The sequence below is a fragment of the Notolepis coatsorum genome (genome assembly GCF_963971535.1).
Source record: "Notolepis coatsorum genome assembly, chromosome: 4".
In the NCBI taxonomy this organism is placed as follows: domain Eukaryota; kingdom Metazoa; phylum Chordata; class Actinopteri; order Aulopiformes; family Paralepididae; genus Notolepis; species Notolepis coatsorum.
In genome coordinates this window covers 40,910,484-40,936,304 of record NC_140168.1, presented here as the reverse complement: position 1 = coordinate 40,936,304, position 25,821 = coordinate 40,910,484, and the positions used below count along the sequence as shown (strand labels likewise).

Below are 25,821 nucleotides of genomic sequence, written 5' to 3'. Positions count from 1 at the left end.
CCCCCTCGCTCCCTCTTTCTATCTATTCTTCTTCTTATATACATTTGTAGATACAAAATACAGATTTTTGATATATTAGAGGTTCCTACAAAGGAGAAGACAGTAGCATATCAAGCTCCAGCAGGTCTCCTTCCAGGGGATGGACAGGAAATGGACCAATGCAGGAAACCAAATAATAACCAATGAAATACAAGAAACAATCAAAGATGATTCTGAGCAGGTCAAGTCAGCCTGTAACCCTGTAGGCTACAGCAAAGCAGGACCACACACAGACACACACACGGTGGTTAGAGGATGACGTACAATGTCCCAGCACTGCCATAAAGTGTGTGACGTAGTCCATAGTTCCAGTGTGAAAGTGCAAGCCCTGCTCCGTCAGCCAGAGAGCGAGGCGCTGGCTGGGTCAGACGTCCCTGATTAGGCTACAGTAGATCTGGAGGCTCTCTGGGAGTCCAGGGGAACGCTGTGGGATGGAGAGGATCCTGAGCAGGTGTCGGATCAGAAGCCAGCTGGTTAGAGAGTGTCTGGCTGAGTGCCTGGGTGTTTACATCTTGATCGTGAGTGTCTGGCTCGTTTTTGACTTCACTATTATTTAGTATGTTGAATCTATTAGTGATTTGAAGCCGAGGTGTGAGCACGCATTGTGTCTTTTATCTGTAGCTGACGGTGAGGCTGAGTTCTTCAGGTCTCTTAACACTTTGAGTGCCGGCGACGTGTTATGTCGCTATTTCATGTCGACGACGCTAATTGTCGTTTTTTGAATTCATATTTCATCAACCGAGTCTCCCGTTGGTACAGCAGCCCCTCTAGGAGCTCCGATGGGAAAATACCGCCCCCTATCGTCTATCCCTGTGTAACTGCAGCCCATTCGATTAGACTGGTGGATGTGGGGGGGGGGGGGGGGGGCCTACTGGCTCCACTATGCTGGCGAGCCGTCTGATGAAGAGGGAAGTGATCGCGAGATGGAAAGCAGCCTGGAATATATATTTACAGCAGCCAATAATCAATCAATAAACGCAATCGATATTTGGAATGGCGATCAGGAATTGGAATAATCTTTTTGGAGAACATCTGTTCTAAGGTAAGGAGTCTATGTTACCAGTTTTAGGATAATCAGAGCTGATAACAGCATGTCCCGTATGTGTATATGTGTGTGTGTGTGTGTGCTGTTGAGGAAATAAGAGAATCGATTTCTCAGCTCGCTTCTATAGCGTGCATAAGTACACATATACTATCGATAATCTAGCGTTTATTTGAAAACGATTCATAAATAGGCAGACAAATGATAACGTGTCTAGTGTATTCGAGAATATTACAATAAATGCCGTTTATGACGGAATCTTTCTATTTCCCTGAAATTTTCGAGAAAACGATAGCTTTTCGAAATGCTAGAAAAAGGATATGAACCGATTAAAAAACAATCCGTTTCGACAATGTTGACTGCAAACAAGTCATTGATAAGCGACGGGCAGATTAGACACATAGCCATAATTTAAAACATAGATTATGCGTTTTTAACGCTATCATTGAAGTGGATGCTGGCATCCAAGGACATTAAACAACATTAATGGCCGGCACTGAAAGTGTTAACGGTGTCTACATGTTACTGTGTAGGTATTGTTTTCTGTGTTACAGCTCATCTTATCGGTTTTCCAGCGAAGGAATCAATAAAGGCAACCTCTTAATCTTGAAGAACATATTCACATGGCTTTAAAATACAAAGAAACCTCTATGACAGCAATTACACGTTAGCCCTTTTATGATTCTACGACAGGAGACCTAACTAAGCCTGTCACCCGTCATCTTCATGTCTTACTTACAGTATTCTGTACTGTATTGAGTTTGTTATGTTATGTCGTCTTATGACAATGTGGTCTTGTTTTGGTATATTAAGTGGATCCTCACAATAGCTAACCACAGACTTTGGCCCCAGACAGAGAGAGAGAGAGAGAGAGAGAGAGAGCGAGAGAGGGGCTGCTGCTGGAGTTGTACAAAATAATTATGTTTGACCGTATGTTTGCTGCGTTCTGGTCATTCTACCTCACTGGGTTCTCTCTAGGATCATTGTCTGCTTCACCTGCCAGAACCATTAGCAATTACAACCCGAATTATAAAACAATATACTTCCTCATAAAGCCCCATAAAAACTCTGATATGGTTCTATGATAGGGCTGGGGGGCAAAGAGAGGCCCTACCAGTCGTTACTTTGTTACTGCACAGTTTTTCAAGTCATCTTTCAGGGATGCCTATGTTTTTTTTTATCCACTTTTTCTCCTTATTTTCTATTTTCTCCCATCCCAATTTAGAGTTTTCAATTCTCCCCTCCCCTGTCTTGAACGTTGCTCGACTATGCCCCCCACTGGTCGGTTGTAAGGAAGATAGAAGCCTTGCATCACGTGTCCCCTCCGGTACACGAGGAGGCAGCCTGTCACATCTTTTCACCTGCCAGCGCGGACATTGGCGAGGTGTAACGTGTGGGAGGCTCACACTACCCCCGCTACTTCCTGTCTCTGCTGTGCAGGCGTCCCCCAACCGACCTGTAGGAGTCGCTGTCCACAACGTCCAAATCCCCACCCATCGACTTCCACCCTCTAACTCTGCCAATGAGTTAGTATGACGGCTGGCCCAAGCCGGAGGCAATGCTGACACCCGGATTCGAGACCGGAGTCTCTTGCATTGGTGACGAGCGCAATCTTCGCTGCACCACCCAGCCGCCTCAGGGATGCCTATATTAAAATCATCTTTACACCTTTCATTATTGTACTTAGGAAAGTATAATGAATGAATGAATGAATGATCATTGCATTTATATAGCACTTTTCTAGACACACTCAAAGCGTTTTTTCTTACAATGTAGGGTGGAAATTGCCTCCTTCACCACCACCACCACAGAAAGACGTCGGTACTCATCGTTCATAAAAGTGATTTGCATAATACACTATTGATCATAAATTTATTCATACCTTTAGTTAAAATGTCCATTATGTGGTGAGACTGTCCCCTGTCACTCACATTCTGTTCTACCGACACTGTAGCTCTACATCCTCTGCTGTTTTTGTCCCCTACGTGCAGCTGTTTGGATGTGGCTCAGTTGCCCAGGTGACGACGTCTCAGGAAAAGAAAGGACAGTACCTATCAATCAATCTGGGCTTCGCTCTGGGAACGACCTTCGGGGTGTTGGTGTCCCGTGGCGTGTCAGGTAACACAGACATTATTTCATGTACCGTGGATGTGGATGAAGGAGCCTGACCCACAAGAGAGTAATAGTGATTTACTTTTTTTTTAATTTCTCGATGTATAGTTTTTATTGTTTTCTAAGTACCACAATAGCTTATGGATTGTACAGTGCAAGACAACATCCTAAAATAGAAGGTATGCAGTACACAAGAAGGTTTTTCTTTCCCCCTTTGCAATGCAATAACTGAAATATGAATTGGAATAGATGAGGGCAACAGAGAGAAGAAATGGGAGAATTCTATTCTATCTACACTTTATGCATTGCTCTCATTCTGTCTATTTTATACTCATTTTATGTCCGAACTTTAAGCATCGCTTTTATTTAGTTTTTAATGTAAATTCTCTGAATTATGCCAATTCTATGCAAATTATATGCCTATGTCTATTTTATGTCAACAGCACTGCTGTGAAGCACTTTGGGCTGCAATTCTTGTTTGAAAGGTGCTATAAAAATAACGTGTATTATTATTATTAATGTGAAAAGAAAAAGAGAAAACAAAAGTTATAAAAAGTTATAAAAATAAATAAAAAGGGTGTCAAAATATTTTCAACAGTACAATTCGATAAACCCTTTCACTGCCACACTACAGACGGTTAACAATCCGTAGTGTGGTAGTGAAAGGGTTAACCTTCTGTAGTGTGGCAGTGAAAGGGTTAACCTTCTGTAGTGTGGCAGTGAAAGGGTTAACCTTCTGTAGTGTGGCAGTGAAAGGGTTAACCTCCTGTAGTGTGGCAGTGAAAGGGTTAAGCACGAGTAATAGTGATTTTCTTTTCAATGAGTGCATTATTCTCTTAAAGGTGCTCATCTGAACCCGGCTGTGTCTCTGAGCCTGTGCTTCCTGGGCAGACATCCCTGGACCAAGCTGCCCTTCTACGTCTTCTCTCAAGTGCTGGGAGCCTTTCTGGCTGCAGCCACCGTCGGCCTGCAGTACTACGGTGAGGAGACGCAGGAAGGATCATAGGATATGAATGAAGACCATAGGAGTTTAGGATCGGTGCCCAGGGATGGTGTCATGGTTAACCCTTTCACTACCACTACATAAGGTTAACCCTTTAACTACCTCACTACAGAAGGTTAACACTTTCACTACCACACTACAGAAGGTTAACCATTTCACTACCACTACAGAAGGTTCTATTTCATTCTGGCCTCCGCTCAGCGTCAGTCTGCACTAACCTCACTTCGTGCACATGCACTGAATAAAAAATCCACAATGTACCTTTACATACCAACATTCGTCTGGCCACACCCCTATCCGCTTACCTTCATAAGCAGGTGTGTGGTCACCTACTCGCCTCCTTCTTCACTTTCACCACAAGGAAGTGCCTTCGGTAGATACCCACACTTGACGAGGTTGTTTAGTTGAAGAAAGTTGATCCGTGTTTACATTTTTTCTTGCTTTTTTCTTCTCTCATATATTTAAAAAGAAAAAAGCTAAGTCATAATGTTTACCTCGGAGGGTTGCGCTCGCAACGTCACCCTTCACCAGCGGTTCTCCATTGCCGCCTCTGTCGTACGTCTTGGAGCGGGGTTGAGGCCTCTCTCGTGGTCGGCAGCCACGCCCGGTAGGCGTCCGATGGATAGTTTGCCTCTCCAAGGAGCTGGTGCACCAGCGCCGTCTCCTGTGGGATGGCCTGGTTCCGGCTCTGGTTCCTCTGCTTCCGGGGAGTCGTCCGCTGTTGGGCGGCCGGCGCCTTTGGTTGCGGGGGATTTGAGACGCAAACTTTTTGCGTCAGCTCGCTCCCGTCGCAAGATGGTGGCTTGTAGACGCGAACGGCCTGGCTTTGGTGAGTTGCTGGAGCCGGATGAGGATGCGTCTGATTCTACATGGCCGATGGAAACAGAGGACTACATGATAGAAGCGGACAGGTTCTTGTTCGAAGGCCCGGTGGAGACATGTCTCCCGCCCGTCCAGGTAACACTGGAGGGGGGTGAGATGTCTCCTTGGGGTTCCTCGTCCGCAGATGTTGGGTTAGAACCTCCGACTCGGCGGCGGGATGCCCTGCTATCAGCCACATCAGAATGTGGCTCCTTAACCAGTAGTCTGCTGCATGTGAGGGACGCGGGCTCGGTGGGGGAAAGTATGCAGGGGGAACTGCGTGCTTTGTTCCCCGAGCTCATGGCGGCGGCGGCAGTCGCAAACTGCGTGCCGCTGCCGCAGCCACTGCCTGTTCCTATCCCTGACGATCTCATAGGTCATCTATGGCAACGTCGCCCGGTGAGAGGGGTGGACGTTGTCTGCCCATTTTTCCCCTCAATGGAGGCCTACGTCCGTCAGGGACAGGTGGTCTCCCACATCATGGGCCTTACTCCCGCCTACGTGCAAGTCACGCGTGTGGTGGGTTTGGTAGAAGGCATGAAGGAGGGCGTGCCTCGGCTTGATAGGCCGTTGGCGGCGCTCCTTTGTCCTAAGGTGTGGGAGCCGTTACGGAAGCCGGTTTCCCAAGGGAAATCGGCGAGGCGGTTGGCGTTTTGGAGTGACCAGTCATTTATCTCCGCGACGCAATCTCTAGCTGCCACTTCCAACATCGCGCAGCTGGCGAGATTCATGTCCGGGATACTGACGGGCGGCACGGAGCTGACTGATTTACAACATGATCAGCTCGCCCAGGCGGCAGGAGCCATCCTGCATCTGATTCAGCCGCAGGCTATAGCCGCTGGGAAAGTGCGTGCCCTGGCCACTCTAATCCAGCGCCACCTTTGGCTGGAGCAGGCGCGTGTGCCGGAGAAGAAGAGGACTCCACTTCTGACGGCACCCCTCTCCGATGCTGGACTATTCGGGTCGGCACTGCAGCTGATGACCTCAACCTGCAGGGAGATGCAGGAGGAGCGCTCCGTGCTCCAGCCTCATTTCCCCCCGCCCGATGTCACCGGTGGAGTCAGACGGCCGCCGTGTCATCGAGGTTCCTCCGCCGTGGCCGCCGCTGCTACCACTGCCACTGCTGGACCTTCGGCGAAGAAGGCCAGGAGGAGAGAGGGCGCCTCCGCCACTGCAGCCGGCCCATCTATGCCCGGAAGTGACGGTAGGGATCGTCGTGACCAGCCGCCGATCGTTTACCGTCCCTCCGGGGCTCCACGGGGTGGCAAATCCCGAGCGGCTCGTGGCAGGCGTCGCTAAAAATAATTGACTTTTTCCCTCTGTGGTCCCCCCCTGTTCCCTTCCTGGCCCTAATATGATTTTGTTGAAAGAAATAAAGAGTCCCTCCTAAAGGAGGGACTGTATTTTTTGTTACAAACTGTGTGTTTATTCACCAAACATATGATGGGGATGCGACGTGTGAATCTTTCGCTAGTATGGGTTTGATAGGAGGGCTAGACGTTACATTCATGTTAGAGCTTAAGCAAGGCCTGCAGCCTACACTCGGTTAAAAAAGTTTTTTTTCTGCCTCGACCTGAATCTTCACATAAAGGTAGAGGTTAGTTGTGTGCTCTGTTGCTTAAACAGTGATATTGAGCTGCAACACTATTGTGTTGGTTGCAGTAATGCTCGTATGAAAACGTACCGCGGCTCAGCCGCTCTCTCTCTCTATCAGATTTTCTGTGTCTTACAACATAGATACGGGTGTCGGGTTCACACATACACAACTTGGCCTTGCTATAAACCCTGTTCACAGATGTGTCTGTGGCTAGCGTGCATTGAATTAGCTTGCGCTGTTCATTAGCATTGCTACTGAAGGTATCATATGGCTGTTTGTTGTTGTCGTATGCAAGGGTTGGGCTTGCGAGGGGGTACTGGATAAACCCCTCCTTCCCTCTTCTGATTGGTCAGGGGGTTATTGGACTTTCTTTTCATTCGGTCAGGGCCAAGCTGTTAGGCAGCTTGGCACGGGGGGGGGAAGGGTTTCCCAGACTCCACACCTATCACAGGCGGTTGAGTCTTGGGTTTCCCCCCGTCATAGCAAACGTCACTAGGCACGTTTCTATTGGACGACGGCTTCCGTGAGTTTTAGACCCGTATGTAGGGTCTGTTGTTGTCAAGTTGTCGGGGCAGAGCGTAAGAACTTACTGTTCTACTACGCTCGATATACGTGTAACTTGAGTCTGTTGGTCATGTGACTCAATGTTACCGTGACTTTTCAATCTATGGCTCACGTGGGAAGTCTCTCTGAGGAGTCCCGTCTCTCCTCTGTGGTGAGGGTGGCGGGATGTAAAAATGTAAAAAAAATTTACCCTCGGCTGCGTCACGTGGGATTCATGTCAGTCAGTGTTTCTTTCTTTTTTAATAAAAAAAGAGTGGAGAATATGAAGCACGACAAACTTCTTGTCGTTCTCCCAGGCGACTTGAAGGAACAATGTTGGGGTCTGGTTAGACTATCCATTGATGTGTTTGGGTCCCGACGCATACATAGTGCTGGCTCGGGGTGTTTCTGTTAAGAATCATGCGGGAGGCTAGTACGCCTTGGTTGCTCGTTATTAAAACAGCATTTTTATAGGGCAACTGGGATGGGGGATTTTTTCCTCTTCCGAGAACCTGTTACTGGGTCTCGACGGATTCTCGGTCATATCTGGGGGATGTTAACGGAATAGATCAGAACATAGGTAGAGGGGTCTCACGCCCTTGGGGTGGGCCACTGAGTGCGGTACAAATGGGACCGTCTGGGTGGCGCCCTCTTTTCATGTTTTAGATCGACACGCATACCTACCCCCTCTCCTGGAGTGGGCATGTCGGCGTGGTTAGGGCACGGGACTGGTTCTGGTCGCGCTGGTCCAGGTCAGTTAACCCGTTGTCCGCCGGGGACGCAGATCTGCTGTTCTGGTACCCTGAGGGACTTGTGGTTTTTTCGGGGGGAAAAATGCCGGGTCGGCCCGGGTGTCACAGGGTTAGGCGTTATGGAGACCCTTTGTTGGGTACACGTTGTACCTGGCACTATCATAAGGGGCTGGTTCTCCTTTCTTTCGCTCCTCTCTCACGCATGGCGAAGAGGGGGCTGTTGGGGTGGTCTTCTGGACCTCCTCTGGTAACCCTGTGTGCTTCCCGAGCCACCGGGCCCGGTCCGAAGTAATGTTTTGTTGAAACCGTAGGCCTGGGATAACCCTTTTTTGGAAACTGAAACACTTGTACTGTGGTATAGCTGGTGTATACCCGCAGGTGTGTTTTGGAGTTTTTCTTGAGGGGTTATAGGAACAACCACCGTATGTGGTACCAAGAGGGTGGTTGATTCCCTGGTGTGTTGGAGCAGAGTCAACTCCCGGGTTACCCGGTTGAGTGTGCCGCTGCACGTTCATGACGTCTGCCAATCGTGTCAGCCTTCTCTGCCTCGACCCCTCTGGGTGGGTTTTTTTTTGGATGGAGGCTTTGTCATGGTGCGCAACAATGCCAGCATACGCCCCTTCTGCCGGGGTGCTGTTTTCAGTTGACCCCTTTGGCGGCCATGCTGACTGCCTGTGTTGCAGGGTCAGTGTGCCAGGCGGCGTACTAGTGGGGGGAGGGCCCGCTCTTGGAGGGGCCCTGTCCGAATACGCTGGCGATGTGGGGGGCGGTGTCACTAAGTGACTGCCTGGTGAGGTCTTGATGCCTGGCGTCATTGACCTCTCCGGGCCCCCTTTTTCCGGGGGATCCAGTCCCTTCAGTGGGTCTGGGTCTTCCTTCGTGCTCCGCTGCTACGGCCTTGCCACGGGGTTGAGTTTGCTTTTGACCCCGTGATTTTGGGGGCAGTAACGAGGTTTGTTCCTTCCGTTCGTTCCCTGGTGCCATGCGGGTTGTGCGTGTGCGTAGTCGTGGGGTCAAGCCACGGTCTGCTCACCCTGTGCGTTGAGTTGCTCGAGTTCCTCTTCGCACGGTCGGATCCGTCTCCCTCCCATCCTCCAATAGGGAGGGTATCCCTCCATTAGGGAGGGTCGGGGGGCTCGGTCCTCCCCGGTCTGAAGGTTGTGGGGGGCCTCAGCGGGGTACATTTGTCGAGCTTCTGGCTTCCGCTCAGCTCCTCTTGTGCAGACTGACGCTGAGCGGAGGCCAAAATGAAATAGAATGTAAGGTTATGTATATAACCAAGTTCTATGAATTCTGGTGACGCTCCGCGTCAGGACACCACTGCGGCCCTTGATCTCGCCTTGTGGTGAAAGTTTGGGAAGGAGGCGAGTAGGTGACCACACACCTGCTTATGAAGGTAAGTGGATAGGGGTGTGGCCAGACGAATGTTGGTATGTAAAGGTACATTGTGGATTTTTTATTCAGTGCATGTGCACGAAGTGAGGTTAGTGCAGACTGACGCTGAGCGTCACCAGAATTCATAGAACTTGGTTATATACATAACCTTACGTTAACACTTTCACTACCACACTACAGAAGGTCAACCCTTTCACTACCACACTACAGAAGGTTAACACTTTCACTACCACACTACAGAAGGTCAACCCTTTCACTACCACACTACAGAAGGTTAACACTTTCACTACCACATTACAGAAGGTTAACCCTTTCACTACCACACTACAAATGGTTAACACTTTCACTACCACTACATACGGTTAACCCTCTCATTACCACACTACAAAGGGTTAACACTTTCACTACCACCTACAGAAGGTTAACCCTTTCACTACCACATGTTAATTTCGTTTTGACAGTTAATAACAGCACCGTGAAATTATGCAGATGCTGCAGCTGTAATTAACACACAAGGATTCAATATCCTCGATGACATCACTGGTGGCCATATTCAAACTAATTTACTCTCAATAACTGTCGAAACGAAATTAATGTGTGCAAAACTGTTGTCTGGTATGTCTGAGATTATGTTAAAAATAAATAATATTTTTTTGTGAAATACCCCTTTAAGACCCCTGCCTCTGGAGCCACAGTGTCTCCCCATCTCTGTCTCTCCTGTGTCTCCCCCCACTCTGTCTCTGCTGTGTCTCCCCAACTCTGTCTCTCCTGTGTCTCCCCCCACTCTGTCTCTGCTGTGTCTCCCCCAACTCTGTCTCTCCTGTGTCTCCCCCCACTCTGTCTCTCCTGTGTCTCCCCCCTCTGTCTTTCTCAGCCCTCAAGTTCAAGTTCAAGTTCAAGTTCTTTAATAGTTGTCATACAGAAGTACAGAATACTTTCATACAAAATGCTTCTTACTGTTACGCTCCAGAGACTGTGCTAGACAAGATAGTATCAAATAACATAATAACATAATATAGCATGAATTTAGAAGAAGAAAATTAGGTCACAGTGTTCGGTATAGACATATGTACAATGTTCTGAGTTACCATATAATATACAATACACAATACTATGCAGTGTACTAATGTACAGTACTATCTAGTGCAAAGCAGAAATGGGATGAGGTACAATTTTAGGTACAATTTACAGTAAGGTGTACGAGTTGTAGTGCAATCCTTCATCCATAAATATAAAGTGTGGGGAGTGGGTGCTACAGTGTGTTTGTTTAAGTGGGTGTGTGCTATAAAGTGTGTGGAGTGGGTGCTACAGTGTGTTTGTTTAAAGTGGGTGTGTGCGTGTGGATGTGTGTGCTATGTGCGTTTGGTGGTTGTTGTTGTGTAGTGTTCATTCATTGTTCGTTTAGCAGCCTGATGGCCTGGGGATAGAAGCTACTTCTGAGTCTTTCTGTGCTCGCCTTGAGACTCCTGTATCGCTTGCCTGACCGCAGCAGTTCGAAGAGGCAGTTGTTCGGGTGACTGGAGTCTTTAATGATTCTCTTAGCCTTGCCCTTGCAACGCTTGTAGTAAATGTTCTGGAGGGTGGGGAGCCCCCCTCCAATTGTGCGTTCGGCTGAACGTGTCACTCTTTGTAGTCTGCTTTGGTCTTTTGCAGTGCTATTCCCAAACCAGGAGGTGATGTTGCCGGTCAAGATGCTCTCTATTGTACATGAGTAGAAGTTCTTAAGGATCTTCTGGCTGACTTGGAACTTCCTTAGGCGCCTGAGGAAGTAGAGGCGTTGTCGTGCCTTCTTCACCACACTGTTAATGTGTGTGGTCCATGTCAAGTCCTCGGATATGTAGGCTCCGAGGTACTTGAAGCTGTTGACTCTCTCAACCGGTGCCCCGTCGATGCTGAGGGGGCTGTAGTCCTTGACCCCCGACCTCCTGAAGTCCACAATCATCTCCTTTGTTTTGCTGACGTTCAGGGAGAGGCTGTTTTCCTGGCACCATCCCGCCAGGACCTTGACCTCTTCCAGGTAGGCCCTCTCGTCGTTGGCAGAGATCAGGCCCACCACCACTGTGTCGTCAGCAAATTTGACGATTGTATTGCTACTCCGCTGAGCCACACAGTTGTGTGTGTACAGGGAGTAGAGGAGGGGACTCAGAACACAGCCCTGGGGGGCCCCTATGTTGAGGGTGATGGATGAGGAGGTGCAGTTGCCTGCTCTCACCACCTGGGGTCTGCCAGTCAGGAAGTCCAAGACCCACTGGCAGAGGTCATAGCCCAAGCCCAGGTCCCTGAGCTTGGCTATGAGTATGGAGGGGACTATGGTATTGAATGCCGAGCTGTAGTCGATGAATAGCATTCTCACATAGTTCCCCTGCCTCTTGTCCAGGTGTGATGCTGCTGTGTGCAGCACATGGGATATGGCGTCCTCCGTGGACCTGTTGGGGCGGTATGCAAATTGCAGGGGGTCCATGTTGATGGGGAGGGAGGAGCAGATGTAGCCCTTTACTAGCTTCTCAAAGCACTTCATGGCTATGGAGGTGAGAGCTACAGGGCGGTAGTCGTTGAGGCAAGCAGGCTTGGATTTTTTGGGTACAGGGATAATAGTGGACTTCTTCAGGCAGGTGGGGATGACAGCCTGTTCTAAGGACAGGTTAAATATGTCAGTGAATACTGGGGCCAGTTGGTCGGCACAGACTTTTAGGACGCGGCCGGGGATGCCGTCCGGACCTGCTGCCTTCCTGATATTCACTTTTTTAAAGGTCCGCCTCACCTCATGCTCTGTTACCCTGAACACTGCGCCTCCATCAGCAGCCGACCCCCCCCCCCCCATTGCCGAGGCTTGTGAGCTGGTGTTGTTATTACCAGCATCAAACCTCGCATAGAAGGTATTGAGGTCGTTTGCTAAGGAGATGTCACTGTTCAGTTTGAGGGAGGCGCCTTTGTAGTCTGTCATCGTTTTGAGCCCCTGCCACATAGCTCTAGAGTCAGCTTGTTCAAACTGGAGTTCAATTTTATCCCTGTAGCGCCGTTTGGCCTCTGACACTGTCCTCCTTACGTTGTGTCGCGCCACCTTGTGGTCATTCATGTTGCCTGCCACTAGGCCGTCATTGTATGCTTTGGTGCGCTCTCTCAGAGCTTCACGGACGGATTTGTCTACCCAGGGTTTTTGATTTGGGTAAACTTTCATTTTGGTAGTGGGGATTGTTTCTTTCACCCTAGTACAGACATAGTCCAGCACTGTCTCCGTGTAGGCATTAATGTTATCTGTGTCGCGGAACACAATCCAGTCTGTGTGGTGAAACACTGACCGGATCGTCTCTTCTGACGTCAGATCCCATTTCTGCACCTCTCGCGAGACTACGGGAGTACTTTTAATTCTCTGTCTATACTTTGGTGAAAGGAAAATGGATGCGTGATCTGACTTGCCAAAGCCACTATCAGAATGAGCCTTGTAGCCACCTTTAAATTGCGTGTAACAGTGATCTAGGATGTTACCGCCTCTGGTGTTGCAAGTCACATGCTGATAGAAGTCGGGCAATACCTTTCTCAGATTGGCGCTATTGAAATCTCCCAGTACTAAAATGGCGGCGTTAACGTTAGCCACTTGTATTCTATTCTATTCTATTCTTTCTACCATGTCCGTACATACATAAACATTGTGTGTGTATGTGTGTGTTTATGTGTGTGTGTGTGTGTGTGTGTGTGTGTGTGTGTGTGCGCAGCCACGTATTTGTGCATCATGTGATTGTCTGTTTTGACAGATGCCATCCACTACTATGGCGATGGTGACCTGACAGTGGCAGGTGCCAGGGCCACTGCCGGCATCTTCTCCACCTACCCTGCTGACTACCTCAGTCTGTGGGGAGGCATCGTGGACCAGGTCAGAGCAGCTCCCCAGGTTCTTCATTTACTCAACAGGGTCTTTGACTGATTGATTGATTGAAAACGTTAGGTTATGGCTATAACCAAGTTCTGTGAGTAATGGTGACGCTCGGGGTCACTACTGCACTGTACCTCGCTCGTGCACGCGCACTGAATAAAAAATTCCACAATGTACCTTTATATCCCAACATCCGTCTGACCACACCCCTATCAGCTTACCTTCATAAGCAGGTGTGTGGCCAGTTGGCCACCTACTCGCCTCCTTCCCAAGCTTTCCCCACAAGGTGAGATCAAGGGCTGCAGCGGCGTCTGACGCCGAGCGTCACCATTACTCACAGAACTTGGTTATAGCCATAACCTAACGTTCTGTCTCGTATGGCTCCGCTCGGCGTCACTACTGCACAAGGGAGGCCGAGCGAGAGCCATGGCCCGACAAATGTACCCCGCTGAGGCCCCCCACAACTATCAGATCGGGGAGGACCGAGGCCCCCCGACCCCCCCTAATGGAGGGCACCCCCCCTATTGGAGGTTCCCGGGAGGGCGATGGACCCGACCGTGCGAAGAGGCACTCAAGCAACTCAACGCACAGGGTGAGCAGACCGTGGCTTGACCCCACGACTACACACACTCACAACCCGCATGCCACCCGGGAACGAACGGAAGGAACAACCTCGTTACTGCCCCCAGAAATCACGGGGTCAAGAGCAAACCCAACCCCGTGGCAAGGCCGTAGCAGCGGAGCGCGAAGGAAGACCCAGACCCACTGAAGGGACTGGATCCCCTGGAAAACGGGGGCCCGGAGAGGTCAATGACGCCAGGCATCAAGACCCCACCAGGCGGTCACTTAGTGACACCGCCCCCCACATCGCCAGCGTATTCGGATAAGGCCCCTCCAAGAGCGGGCCCTTTCCCCCCAATAGCACACCGCCTGGCACACTGACCCTGCAGAACAGGCAGTCAGCATGGCCGTAAGCACCCAAAAAAGGTTAACCAACAGAAGCAGGCAGCGCACCGAGGAAACCAGGCAACAGGCTGTAACCTGAGCCTGGAGCACTGCGGACGAGACAGGCGCCAAAGGAGTTAGCTGAGAACAGCCCCCCCGGCGGAAGGGGCGTATGCTGGCGTTGTTGCATGACCAAGCCTCCATTAAAAAAAACCCACCCAGAGGGGTTGAGGCAGAGAAGGCTGACATGATTGGCAGACGTCATGAACGTGCAGGGGCACACTCAACCGGGTAACCCGGGAGTTGACACTGCTCCAACACACCAGGGAATCAACCACCCTGTCGTTACCCTATGCGGTGGTTGTTCCTATAACCCCTCAAGAAAAAACTCCAAAACACACCTGCGGGCATAACTGGCTATACCGCAGTACAAGTGTTTCAGTTTTCAAAAAAGGGTTATTCCAGGCCTAAGGGTCGACGAAACATTACTTCGGACCGGGCCCGGCGGCACGGGAAGCACAGGGTTACCAGAGGAGGTCCAAGACCACCCCAACAGCCCCCTCTTCGCCACGCGTGAGAGAGGAGCGAAAATAATGGAGAACCAGCCCCAAGCACACCGCACTTGGTATTCCCAGGCGGTCTCCCAACCAAGTACTAACCAGGACCAAACCTGCGTAGCGGCCGAGATCGGACGAGATCGGGCGTGTACAGGTTGGCATGGCCGTAAGCCATTACGACAGTGCAGAGTACAATATGTACCCAACAAGGGTCTCCATAGCGCCTAACCCTGTGACACCCGGACCGACCTGGCATTTTTCCCCCCGAAAAAAGAACAGCAGATCTGCATCCCCGGCGGACAACAGGTTAACTGACCTGGACCAGCGTGACCAGACCAGTCCTGTGTCCTAACCACGCCGACATGCCCACTCCAACAAAACATGAAAAGAGGGCGCCACCCAGACGGTCCTCATTTAGACCGTGCTCAGTGGCCCACCCCAAGGGCGTGAGACCCCTCTGCCTATGTTCAGATCTATTCCGTTAACATCCCCCAGATATGAACCAGAATTCATCGAGACAACCTAGTAAACTAGCGCTCGGAAGAGACAAAACTCCATCCCAGTTGCCCTATAAAAATGCTGTTTTAACAAGCAACCAAGGCGCACTTAGCCCCTGCGTGATCCTGTAACAGAAACACACCGAGCCAGAGACCCAAACACATCAATGGATAGTCTAGCAAGACACCAAACATTGTTCCTCCAAGTCGCCTGGGAGAACGACACGGAGCCGTCGTGCTTCATGTACCTTCCTCTTTTTATTCAAAAAAGAAAGAACACAGACTGACATGAATCCCTCGTGACGCAGGCTGAGGGTAATTTTTTTTTACATTTTTACATCCCACCACCCTCCCATAGGGAGGAGACGGAAATCCCCAGAGAGACTTCCCACGCGAGCTGTATAGATTGAAAAGAATATATTGCAACATTGAGCTATGTAATATTTGGATTAGGGCTCTCCGAGGAGGAGGCACTGAACCAATACACTCAATAATCGAATTGAATCGAATACACACACAATAGAGCAGAACTCCTTTTTGAAGTTCTACTCATCTTGACAATCTGAGGAGGAGGCTCTGAACTCTGAGGAGGCTCCCTCACAGGGAAGGAGAGTCCTAACTCACAGACGGCCCGAGTAGGAGCTTCGTGAGGAGGAGCCCTGACCACTCCCTGAAACAGATCCATCATATGGACCTGAACAGCACACGGAAGTCTTACCAACAGAGACGCGCACAGTGACGTACTCTATGGCGGGGGGATTTCTGCGGTGCACACGCCCAATATTCCAGGGCGTGGGACCAGGAAACTCCCCCCCCCCCTCTTACCCTGTAACATGCCGAACAGCAACGTGACAGGAACCTTGAAGGACAGGAGGTTTTAACCCCTGACCAATCAGAAAAGGGGAGGAAAGGATTACCAGTTCACCCCTTTACGACCCCACACCCATGATACGATGTAATGATAAAAAAGAGTATAACACAGTCATAGTCAGCTACATGAAGCGTCTAACAGCTTCACACAGCTCATGTGCTAACCTGCTATCTGATTTTTACTAAGGAAAAAACACAGAATAGAGAGGGCCCCCTTAAGAGCCCCGGTACCAGACTTACACATGTGCTTCTGTGGCCAACCCAACCCAGTTGTAGATCACAAGATACACACAACACTTTATCACCACAAAAAATGGCAATACACTCTACAGAGGAACGCCGTTTTTCATAATGAGAGAATACACAATTCTCGATTAGTATCGGCCACAGGCCTTGCTAAGCACACACGAAAAGTGACCAAACAATCTTTTCTTTAGGAAAATACAGTTCCTCAAGCGGTTTTAGCACAACCCCAGCAATCAAGCTAAGGGTTACATCGTATCCCACCACACAGTGACACAATATATTGTAAACAACATGTCTGAGAGGAGGGTGAGGAAGTCCCCAGGGAACCGGGGGGAACACCCCTCCTACCTTACCCTTAATACGGCCAGTTGAACAGGTAAACCTGTTAATATGTGAACACACTGTTCATTGTCATTACAGGCTGAGAAAAGAATTCATTCTTCACTCATATGTCACTAAGCATAGCTTTATAGGTTAGTTTAACCCCCTTAGTTGTGAGTACACGGTACATGAACACACATGATGTTTCTCAACACAACAAACTTTTTTTTTTATTTTTACATCTGTAACAAACAACCCGATTTGCATGGAGAAGCTAATACCAGTGACAAGACAATTCACACACAACTCGCGTCGTATCCTAAATGTAGTGCAGCAACACTCGTTTTTGGAAAACATCGTTATTTACAAAACATTTAGAAGGGAAAGAAAGAAGAAGTGTTTAAGGTCCGGTCGGGACCTTTCCTACCGTGAGCGCAGACCAGGCGAACTGCAGTCTCTAACAGGGCACCGATAGTAAACACAGCATCTGTGTTGACGACACGGGCAGCGTCGCTGCTCCATCCCGCCGCTACGGTTCTCCTTGTTGACGCAGTCCTCGCCGGCCGGGCTCCGGGTAGGTTCGACTAACATCCTCTGTCAAAGATGACGTCGTAGTCAGAGTGTTTAAAGCATGTTATAGTCTCAGAACATTCAACAGTGTAGCATTAAGCTAACAGCCGAACGGCTGATAGCCACAAGCTAACGTATACCAGCCTGGTAAACACAGCGAACTAACGCCGCAGCTAACAGCTGCGCGGCTAACAGGTAGGCCACAACTAGCACGCAAGCTAAGCAGCTATCACCTGAACTCGTACACAGACGATATAACAAGCCACACTTCCGACAGGTCGCCGTCTGAAACCCTCCTCCCCTTTAAGAGAGAAGAGAAAAAGAGATGTCAACACAGTTTACAACGGTGATTTTACCAGACATCCGGTGGAGCCAGCACAAGTCCCATCTGGGTTGCAGCCGACTTGAACATGGATCTCCCGATAACGAACATCCATGCCCACATTTCCTCGTTAGGGTATACTCTCATTTGTATATGAAAGATGGGGCCTACACGGTGACAGAGAAGCATCCACTCGTCCAGAGAATCCTGGGATCACCAGTTAGTTACTGGTCGTGGCCCACTAGTTGACTATAATGGGCTTCAAACCAAGATCCTCCGCCGTCGCCTAAAAGGCTGAACAGAAGGACCCTAATCTGGGGCCGGTTTTCGTAAACATTGTCAGCTAGCCCCCATAGCACTAACAGACAAGTGGTGCTCGCAAGCAAACATTACTCACCCAACCCTTGGAACCCACCGCTTCTCACAACAGTCGGTGCGTCCTACAGTCCAGCTGTGTTGCTGGAGGGTCTTACCCCTTCCAGCCGCAGCAAGGAGGATTGTAGTTGGGAAGCATGTCAGCGGCGTGAACTCCTAATACGGAAAAAACGGTGGAGGTGTAGAATGATCATCATCTTCCAGACACTCCAGTAACGAAGACAATATCGCCGTATTTTCTCGAAAATAGTGAGAGAGAAAATAAAGATATGATGTCAACGTATCTCTTGTTTTCCAACTTTATTCTACTAACAACCTCGTCAAGTGGGGATCTACCGAAGGCACTTCCTTGTGGTGAAAGCGAAGAAGGAGGCGAGTAGGTGGCCACACACCTGCTTATGAAGGTAAGCTGATAGGGGTGTGGTCAGACGGATGTTGGGATATAAAGGTACATTGTGGAATTTTTTATTCAGTGCGCGTGCACGAGCGAGGTACAGTGCAGTAGTGACGCCGAGCGGAGCCATACGACACAAAACTGTATTAACAGATTGCAGAATGTGTACAATACAGTACAATACCAGAATGAAATATCTGAATGTCATAATGTTGTTATGGATCAGAACACATTGATTAGCAAAATAAAATGTATTGGTTTTTTTTATTGCATCATGCAATAACGTGGGCGTGGGCAGTCAACCACAAATCTTGGCTGGCTGCTGTATACCAATCACCGGTCCACTAATCACGTTGGTTTTGGAAAACCCGGTCCGAACAAGGACACGCAGTCTTGAGTTTGTCTGACACAAAGTGCCATGCCTGTGAGCCGCCACTAGAGGCAGAGTGGCTAGACAGACTGATTGATTGATTGATTGATTGATTGATTGATTGAACATTTTATTAACAGATTGCAGAATGGGTACAATACAGTACAGCTCAATACACACAATTGTTAAGGGGATGCAGACCAGAGAAAGTCTTTCGTCTTGTTTACATCAGGGTCCCCCATTTTCAATTCATCATAATTATATGACATACAGATACAGTACTGCTACATCTAGACATTTATGACATACCAGACTGACACACACACAGACATTACCGTTCTACCAGGTGCTTCGCATAGAAACTATTTTTCCTAATACAAACACAGCAACGTAGACCCCTGTCATACCATTTAATGATATGTATAGCATCATACTTTGACGTTACGAATTAGCTGGGAAACATCAGTCATCATTTAACCCTCCTGAGAATGACTAGCTGCCCTTTTGGATATGCAGTCCAGTCAGTCACCACTGTGATGTGGTCACGTTACCCTATCCAGGTGAAACATGATGGTGACGATCCGTGCAGTTACTGTATTGTATTGTCTGTCATATGGTCAGTTAAAAAAAAATAATAATTGGGACGGGACAATGCAAAATTGATGAACACTGTGGAGTGTAAAAATTGCCGGATTTAGCACGAGGCTAATTTCCATCCGTTGTCCCCAAACATAAAAACAGGACTCATAGAAACAGTAAGAAATGTACAAATACATAAAAACAGGACACATAAAAACAGTAAAAAAAAAGTACAAATACATAACAGCATGTGTTCACATGACTGGTTGGTCTTCAGCCATTTTTTTGTTGCCCTCTAAAAGAAGCAATGGTGGGGCTTTCCCTTATGGAAATGGGGAGACTGTTCCATGTTTGACTGCCTTTTATGGACCTCTGGTGTCTGACCTGCCCCGTTCCCCGTACCTGGATAACTGAGTTAGCCGGATAACTTTCGGTCAAGCCTGACTTAAGCCGTACCTTCCCATTCCCCGAAGCTGGATTGTCTAAATCACCATGACAACAGATCAAAAAGTTTGAGCCTGGTCGGGAGCAGGGTTAAGTTCAGTTAGCCGGATGAACCATGGCCACGCCCCCGCAAAGAAGTGACAGCTCGTTTCCTGAAATGATTCTCACAGTCTAGGATCTGCATTATACCATTCTGAATTACGTTTTTGTGCTCCATTCTTCCAGAGGGGGCTTTTGAAATGTAAAATAGACCCAAAATGCTGATACTAAATTCACTTTGTCCTAAATAATGCACGTTATATATACCGTGGCGCTCGCTAGGTGCGATGTACACATTATGTGGTTATTTTAACAACGCGCAGCATTGCAAATGTGAATCCCGCGGGGATATCCTTAATGATTGAAACCTATCGCTCGTTTGGCTCTGATTCCTTTCATATTCTCCGCTGTGGATGAGGAGCGAGGAAGGAGAGGAGCGCCTGGATTTTGTTTCATTCAAGCAAAAAATTTAAGTGTCTATGCGTAGATTGTGGATTTTGTGTGATATTGTAACTGGGATTAAAATGTCTGATGAGATGCGCTGTTTGACGGATTTGAGAAATTGAATGAGCCGTTGACGTCACATTAATGCATTTGAGAATAAAGAGATGAAACTTCATTCAAAAGAAAAAATATTCTAAACACGGGTCTCTCGTTCATTAATGTATAAACAATGAATCTATCACGTCTGGCACAGTGGTGCAGCGGTAGTGCTCAATCCTGGCAACCGGGCGACCGGTGTTTGAAACTCCGCGTTTCTAATATAATTTTTTGGAATATAATATTAATGATTATACGCAAAAGTAGCCTAGTTTTAAGTTAAAATATTATAAATCTACATGCATTGAGGATGTCATTCTTTATATAGCTCTCAACGTGCACCAAATTGAATTATTCCTACATTGCAAAAAGAAGGAAAAGACTAGGATTCGAACCCCGGTCGTCTGCGTGAAAGTCAAAAGGACAATCCGTCACACCACAGTGCAGATAAATAAAAAATCCACCATACATCAATCAATGGATAAGAGAGCCGTATCCTTATTCTGAAACAGTTGAACTAATTATTTTTGCTAGCAAGATCTCATTTGATTATTCAATGCATAAACCTACTGCCAGCAGGAACGTTTAAAGAAATATAATCTGATTGATTGGGGTAATGAGGGATTTAAAATTAGCCTATAGATTATGCATTTAACTTGTCGGCAAGGCTATTGAGCCGCCTGCAATCTGTAAAACAATCAATCAATCAATGCCGTTAGAAGATCAGGATTTCTGCTATTGATACGTGATGGCTTTTCAACTGAAGCGGCCGCGCGCACTTATCCTGGGTCTCAAGTCTGGTTTGAGTTAACGAGACTGAATCCACCTTCGAGGAACAGGAAAATCCCGGCTTCAAACATCGGGTTAACTGAATCTGGATAATGGGACTCTTGATCGACTTAGTTGAACCAGGTACGGGGAATAGGGCCCTGGTGCAGAGTCCAGTGTTTATTTTTTTGTAGATGAATTCCTGTACAGGAGGGGGAGCTAGTCCATGTAGGCATTTGTAGATGAAACAAGAGCTTTTTAAGACTTTGACATTTTCAAAGCTCAAAAAGCTATATTGTTTCAAAATATTGCAATGGTGGTATGCCAATGGTTTCCTGGCAAATATACCTTGATGGCTCTATGATAAAGCTATTCGATGTGTTTCATGACAGTGACACCAGCAAATGACCAGTTTGTGAAGCAGTATTCAATGTGTGAGAATATCATGCAATGAAGATACGTTTTTGCAGCATCAACTGTTAAAACAGGCTGGATTTGTCTAAAATTAACGAAGTTAAAATTAATTGTGCATTTCACTTTTTTGACATGTTTCTTAAAGGATAGGTTCGAGTCCAAGATGATTCCGAGGTACTTGAAATGGGAAACCAATTCCAGTTCCTCCACCCCAGAAACACATTAGATCTTGCTGGGTGTGATTTATGTTTGCCATGCCATGGTGTCCAGGCAATGTACAATACAGAGGCGTCCCTTGCCTTTTGGGAGCCCTGAGCGAGAATTGATTTGTGGGGCCCCTTTCCTCTTCTTGCTCACATAGATATATATCACACTAGATGACTCACCCGCGCTACTGGCCAACGGAGACCGACGTTGCCATCTTGCGTGGGTGGAGCACGCCCACTCATAACATGCATGTCTATGGTGCATGTACTATTGAAATAACCATAGCGTGCTAAATCTTCAACCGTTTGGTTTGTTAAAAACGTCAGAGATGTAGTTATCATACTGTATACTTATAATGGACTTTCATATGAAAAAAGTAATTATAAAAAAATGTATTCCAAGCAATAAATAAAGTAATAAACCACACCGTTTGTAAATCCGTCAAGATTTCAGCGAGTTAAGAGTATTTTTGTTTGTGCAGATCATCACCTTAACACATTGGGCGCCGTGCATTGTACCCATCATTGGGTCCAGTCTGCCACCGCTGTAAGCCTATGGAGATGTTTACCTTCTTTGCAGGGCTATAACTTTTTAAATATTATAGCTATATTGATATTACTATGGCCCATTCAACATCGGGTATCTATCGTTCCGGATGTGGGAACGTTATATTTTCTCATTCATACATTGTTGTGTTAATACCGTCGAGAATATAAGTATGTTTTTAAGGTTTTCTGCTGTAATTCCAAAAACGCGAGTTATAGGCCCTGAAGCATATGATAGATTATCGATTGGCGTTTCTTTCCTATACACACTATATAAAAAAATGCAAATGTATATGATCGGTATACATTATGCTTCATCATGCGTGAAGGAAAGGGGGGGGTCATTTATAATTCCTTGATCGTCAGTAACGGCTTTATTTAGTATGGGTTGATACATTGGTCAGATGGATTGCCGTGAAATGAATAAACAATCGGGCTGAAAATAACGTTATATTCCTCTTACCGTTCGGCGATGAGACTGGAGGAAAAATATTCCAATTATTTGACGTCGATCTGCTAGATCCATTTCCCGTTTGTATGACGCAATAAACGCCGAAATCATATAGATTATTGCGTTTCGAAAGCGATCCGATGCACTCGAGTGTTTGTCTGGACCCACGTAACAAGATATTACTGCCGGAGGGATTTCCTCGATGCACCAGTGCCACTTCCGGTTTGACGTGGAGTGTAACTCGCCCGATCATCCACCAGGCGGCGGTATTGAGGCGTTGCAATATCAGACAGGGTGCAGCTGCAGTCCTGCAGGGAGGCTGGATGAATTATGAATGCCATGGCGAAAAAATTTAATATTGATCCCAACAACAAATTATCATGTTGTTGGCGTTCAACGCATGGCGGGCAATAACGAATTATGACGTTGTTGGCGTCCAATGTGTTAAAGCAGTAGCCCACTCAAGCAAGATGGCCACCCATGAACTACACTGGAGACTCCACCTTGAGCCATCTAGTGTTTATATATCTATGATTCCCCATGGGTGATTATTATCTATTTACTGAGATACTATACAGTTACAGTACATTTATATTTATAATAAGGCTGTCAAAGTTAACGCGGTATTAAGTTAACGCCACTTTTTTTTTTTAACTAGACTTCCCTCAGGTGTATTATTGATACTCTCATTGATACTATGTTTGTTTCTGACTCAAAGTGTGTGTGTGAGAGATAGAGAGAGAGAGGGGGGTGAGAGAGATGAGGAAGGGGCAAGAGAGAAAGAGAGTTGGGAGAGTGTGTGTGTGTGTGTGAGAGAGAGAGGGGGGTGTGTGTGAGTGCAGCCCTTGTGTGGGTGAATGTAACAAGTTCCTAACGTTTTCTGTCCCCTATTATTTCATGCACTTTATTGTTTTAAATGATTATTTTCTTTTAAGTTATTTTGTGCATCACTGTTTTGAATTTGATGCAAATTTGCAATGCATGAGGGTCATCCTTTTGTGTTAAATGGCTGCATATAGCAAGCATTTGTTGACTTGGAACTTGAAAAATATCTGTTTAAGGTAGATAAAAAAATTAAAAAAATCGATTAATTTGTGATTAATCGCGAGTTAACTATGGACAATCATGAGATTAATCAGATTCAATATTTTAATCGATTGACAGCACTAATTTATACTTTTTTTTTTTTTGTATCCACTTTTTCTCCCCATTTTCTATTTTTCTCCCATCCCAATTTCTTCCCTCCCCTGTCTTGAACGTTGCTAGACTATGCCTCCCACTGGTCGGCTGTAGTGAGGATAGAGGCCTTGCATCACGTGTCGCCTCCGGTACATGAGGAGGCAGCCTGTCGCATCTTTTCACCGCAGCAGCTCGAACTCTGTGGCGAGGAGTAACGCGTGGGAGGCTCACGCTGCCCCCGATACTTCCTGTTTCCGCCGCACCGGCGTCACCCAACCGACCTGTAGGAGTCGCTGTCCACAACGTCCAATCCCCACCCACCGGCTTTCCCACCCTCTAACACTTGCCAATTGTGTTAGTATGACGGCCGGCCATGCCGGAAACAACGCAGAGAGCTGGGCTCGATACCAGAATCTCCTGCGTTAGTGGCGAGCGCCTTACCCACTGTGCCACTCAGCCGCCCTATTTATACATATTTTCTTAAATAATAAAACACAAGATACTTGCACTCAATGAAGAAACCCACTCTTCTTCCACTAATTGCCAAAAGAAAGTGCTAATATGCTAATAAATACTGTGGAATTACACACTACAAATGTAGTATGGCCCATAATGGCCCCCAGGCAGCTTTGCCAGCTTCAACAGACCCATGTCCCTTTGATGTGTATGTGTATATATATATATATATATATATATATATATATATATATATTCATTTTATATAACCCCCCCCCTCAATGTGTGGATCCCTCAATTTGCTTGTAGGATCAGCGCTGTATAATGTGGTGATGATCCATGCTCTATATGTGCCATGTTATCAAGGTGATTGGCACGGCTGCCTTGCTGGTCTGTGTGCTGGCTCTGGGGGACAGTCGAAACTCTCCGTCCCCTCCAGGCCTGGAGCCTGTCCTCATGGGAGCTGCTGTGCTCGTCATCGGTGTGTCTATGGGGTCCAACAGCGGCTACGCCCTGAACCCAGCCAGGGACATCGGACCTCGACTGTTCACATACTTCGCTGGCTGGGGCTCTGATGTGTTCAAGTTAGTGATGTTCTTCTTCCTCTGTAACCATATTTAGTCTTTTCTAGATTGGAAAGACTCCATCAAGGGTAGGTTGGGTTACGTCAGACATGGATTAAACCTAGTTCAAAATTTAAATAACCAACTACTCATGTCAGTAGTTCTAGTTGTAGCCTAATCTGTTTAATTAATGAGCCAAGAAGGAAAATGCTTTATCAATGCCACATTTAAAATTGTCGATACAGAATTCAATTGAATGATTTATATGACTCATATGAGTTTTATAAAGTCCTTGATCATAATAGTCACGGACTAATCCATAAATAAACTCTTAATCCAGATGGTCCAGAAAGAAAATCAACCCAGGTTAAATATTGTATTTTAGTTACTCCAGATTAAGGCCCATTAAGTGTAAAGAGAAAAGTCTTGCTCTCGCAAAAATAAAGGAGGATCATATTCGCTGATGACAGCGATGCACTGAACAGAACACCCTTCTGTTTTATTTCTAACCCCAATTTTTTTTTTCTTCAATCTGTCTTCACAGGGCCGGAGGTGGCTGGTGGTGGGTCCCCTTGGTGGCTCCCTGTATTGGGGCCCTGGTAGGAACACTGATCTATGAGCTGCTGATAGAGGTCCACCATCCACGCATCCCCTCTGAGCTCCAAGCCCAGGGTCTGGATGCAGCGGAGAGCAGGAAGTCAGTGGAGCTGGAGGGGATGGAGCCAGAGTCTGAGAAACACAAGCGAGGGCAAAATGGAACCATGTAAAAAGTCTTCTAAAGGTCTAACATAATGTAATGTTTCACTTTCTTGATTGATGCTTAAGAATTATATTTATACTTGGAAGCTATATAAATATGTATGCTATTTCTGATCAACAATCACAACATTCATATTTCTACCATTCATGTATACCCACAATCATAACATTAATATTTCTTTCTACCATTCATGT

General features: G+C 47.2%; 1 protein-coding gene across 1 annotated transcript; it reads left to right on the top strand.

Moving 5' to 3' along the window:
- Positions 1-470: 470 nt before the first annotated feature.
- aqp10b (aquaporin 10b) lies at positions 471-25,634 on the top strand (the record flags this gene model as incomplete). The annotated part of the gene is made up of 6 exons (XM_084311916.1): positions 471-557; positions 3,073-3,199; positions 4,036-4,173; positions 13,097-13,215; positions 24,671-24,888; positions 25,412-25,634. The coding sequence occupies 6 exons, from the start codon at positions 471-473 to the stop codon at positions 25,632-25,634; spliced, it is 912 nt and encodes a 303-aa protein (XP_084168042.1).
- Positions 25,635-25,821: the final 187 nt, after the last annotated feature.